This window comes from Micropterus dolomieu, linkage group LG08, assembly GCF_021292245.1.
Source record: "Micropterus dolomieu isolate WLL.071019.BEF.003 ecotype Adirondacks linkage group LG08, ASM2129224v1, whole genome shotgun sequence".
Taxonomy (NCBI): domain Eukaryota; kingdom Metazoa; phylum Chordata; class Actinopteri; order Centrarchiformes; family Centrarchidae; genus Micropterus; species Micropterus dolomieu.
In genome coordinates, this window is record NC_060157.1 from 26,165,071 (window position 1) to 26,168,299 (window position 3,229).

General features: G+C 40.4%; 1 protein-coding gene across 2 annotated transcripts in view; it reads right to left on the reverse strand.

Annotated features, from left to right (window-relative positions):
* The window catches only part of sdcbp2 (syndecan binding protein (syntenin) 2), an 18,399-nt gene that overhangs the window by 3,809 nt on the left and 11,361 nt on the right, over positions 1 to 3,229 (reverse strand). The window contains exons 1-3 of one of the 2 annotated variants that reach the window (XM_046056856.1): positions 3,022 to 3,190; positions 1,507 to 1,682; positions 90 to 261 (exon numbers count right to left, since the gene is read on the reverse strand). In XM_046056856.1, the coding sequence (XP_045912812.1) occupies positions 90 to 261; positions 1,507 to 1,682; positions 3,022 to 3,150 (477 nt within the window). In that variant the 5' untranslated portion in view covers positions 3,151 to 3,190. Of the gene's footprint in view, positions 1 to 89; positions 262 to 1,506; positions 1,683 to 3,021; positions 3,191 to 3,229 lie in introns of those variants that run through there. The other variant, XM_046056855.1, reaches the window with a different exon arrangement.

Here is a 3,229-nt window from a genome sequence, read left to right on the forward strand (position 1 = left end):
CACATAATGACGACTTAGTTAACATTTTATATTCATCAGTAACCAAACTGTTCGATGAAAAGACTCATATACAGAAATAAGTGTCTGACCTTGAGTCCAATGACGTTTTGCCCATTAATTTCACAGATGTAATGTTCAGTCAGCAGGCCGTTGCGGGCGGCAGAGGCATCCTTGACCAGTGAGGTGATTTTACCAGACTTGTAGATAAAGCCGACGTGGCCTGAGCTGTCTTTGTGCATGGTGACGGTGCGCTGAAATGGCCTAGAGAGGCACACACACACACAGAAAGGATCAGGAATCCACTAGTATGTCTGTAAATTTATAATTATAAAACTTGGAAGAAGATAACAAAAAATGCTATATGATAATGTTTATGAAAACAAAACAGGAGAGCTGGGCAGCAAATAAACAGCCAGTAGAGGGAGCCAAACATTTCAGCTTCTACTGAGAAACCATGTTCAGAAAACAGATGACATTCACCTGTTTAAATATTACAAAGATATATAAATATATAGTCATTTACACTCAAAGCTTTTAGGCAAATTGGTGACGTTCATGTTCATATCTGAGATCTGCTTGCCGGATATGAGTTACAAGGCCCTTAGCTCATCAGGGAGCAGCCTTTTCCTCAGATAAACTCAAAAGCTGGGAAAGTGAAGTTCAGCAATTACCAGACCTTTTCCTTTTAACTCTAACATGCTGTTATAGATGTAAGTTCAAAAGTGCCATGTACATGCATTTAAAATCTTGACCATTAGAACTTAATATGAAAGGCAAATATAATTCAGCTGTTTGCACATGGACAAATGGATCCTGAGTAGTTTACAAAGCAATGTTAAACCGCAATTGCTCCATGTCATGGGAAAGACAAAGATACAGATGAGGTTTACACATTGGAAAATAAACCACGGAGAACACAATAAACCGATTTATGTTTCCTTTCTATATTTCAACGCACATTATATTGTAATCTGGAGGCTCACAAAGCACTTCAAACATTCTCAATACTTTGCTCTCAAACCCAGTCTATGAAGAAAAGAAAGTAACAGTTTAAAGTGGAGCTATTAAAAGTATTAAAAAACAAAAATGCGACTAAATAAAAACATAACTGCAGAAATGGACGGAAACTAACAAAATGTATAACATTTCATCAACAAATTAAACTAATTACAGTTTTAATGCATCTACTGAATCATACTGTACACTTCTGATTATTATTTATATAGAAAAAAAAACACATTTACAGACTAATTGAATCTACAATCAGACAGAAAGTTAAACAAGAAGCTGCGACAACACAGCTAGGACACACCACAAAAACAGGCAAGCCTGCACACTGACAGCTGTTTAAAAGGTAATGTAAACATTAAAATAACATGATGTTGATGATGTGCATGTAATGTTAACGTTACTTTCAGTTGGCTATCGTTGACGTTTGCATTCTATTGGTAGGACTGATTGCAGGATTTATGTAGTCTGTCTGTATGTAAATGGTGTAAACCTCACCTGTCCCTGACAACAAGCTCAATGCGAGTCTCGGCCGCAATCTTCAGGGCCTTGTGGGCCTTGTCTACACTCCAGCCAGCACAGTTCTGCCCGTTGATTTGAAGGACCTGGTCCCCGAAACGCAGTCCGGCCAGGGCCGCAGGGGAGTTAGCCTGCACCAGCTGGATAAACACTCCCTGAGAGAGGAAAGATAAAGCATTCAAAAATTAGTCCAAGGAATGAAGGAAGAGAGAAGAGAGAGAAGACAGATGCTGCTATCAGAGAGAAAACAAAGGAAAAACCTCAAGAGGAGGGGCACGGAGAGGAAAGAGGAGATTAAATGTTCATTAAGAGAGAAGAGATGTTGCTAGATATTTGAACCAATAGAACTTTGATGCCTTTAACAACTCTTTCAAAATAGTTAGTAATTGTCATTAATGTCAACGCAGTCTAGTGAAATCATTTGATGGGAATGATGTCCTAATTTTGAAGATTCTGTTAAGTGCGCTGTGTCATTTCAGCAGTACATCGATCACCAATCAATACACTCAATCTTCTGTTTTTACCAACTCATTTGCAAAGGCTTTCAAAAGCAACTCAGTACAAAATGAATAATTAACTATGTTCACAAGCTGGCCTGAGTATCACAGGAGATCATTTGTTGTTTGTGTTTTTCTTACAGCACATTAATGCTTACATGCTCTTAGTACTGATAATAAACATTACCCAGTGCCTGTTTTAATTGCCATGTTACAAGTTACTAATGCAGATGTGTCCCAGGAATATTACATGTCAATAAAAACGGGTCTGTGACATGTTGTAGATCATTTAAGGGGGTTTATAACATCATGAGAAGCAGGTGTGATCAACATCCCTTTATGCTCCAGATACAGAGTAAAACAGGTTTAAAGGTGGGTTATACAATTCTAATCTAATACACTTCTTTTTGTCAAATGCAGCGAATATCTCCTCACGGTGCGCTAGCTGTCTGTTCTGTGTCTGCTGAAAATAAATCCGGTGTTTGTACACAGCCCTGGCTCTGTAAATGGGAATCAAACAAAGTGGCTTGGACCGAGCCATACAACACTATTCCAGCCATATTGTGTGTCAGCTAACGTTAAATGACTTTCCCACAGACATTCAGCTTACTTGTGATGTTAGATATAGTAGCAGGAGAGTGTCTCTGTCTGGAGCTGTCTATTCCTCGCTGCGTGTTAGCTTCGCAGCAGCAACTGTAGCAATAGTTTGCTAACCCACAAGCTAACGTTATATCACCTGCAGTGTCGTTGTTCGCTCTATATCATGGTATTTGTCATGGTGTTGGATTTCTCCACAATCACATACCCCACCTTTAAAGATTCACCAAGTGAAGCAGATTCAGATCTCAACACTGATCTTGTGTGGAAGATTAGAAGAGGGGGGTGTGGATTTCCTTAGTCATCAGTATGCCGTCAAAGGAGTGTTAATTATGAATATTTATTTATTTATTTATTAACAGAGCAGGTTTCCGTCAAAGAGTTTATGATGCTGACTCACGTTGTCGATGGCCCTGAGACGGAGTCCCACCTTCCCGTCCTGGTCCTTACAGAGGATAATCTCCCGCAGCCCTGGGCGGATCTCTGCCCTCCTGATGCCGACGTCTGCCCCCGTCACCGGCCGCACCATCCCCCCAACGCCTGAGAGGGAGGGCACTGCCACTTGCTAAGGAGAGGGGAAGAAAGCCAGACAGCAAAGGAGGTGAGAA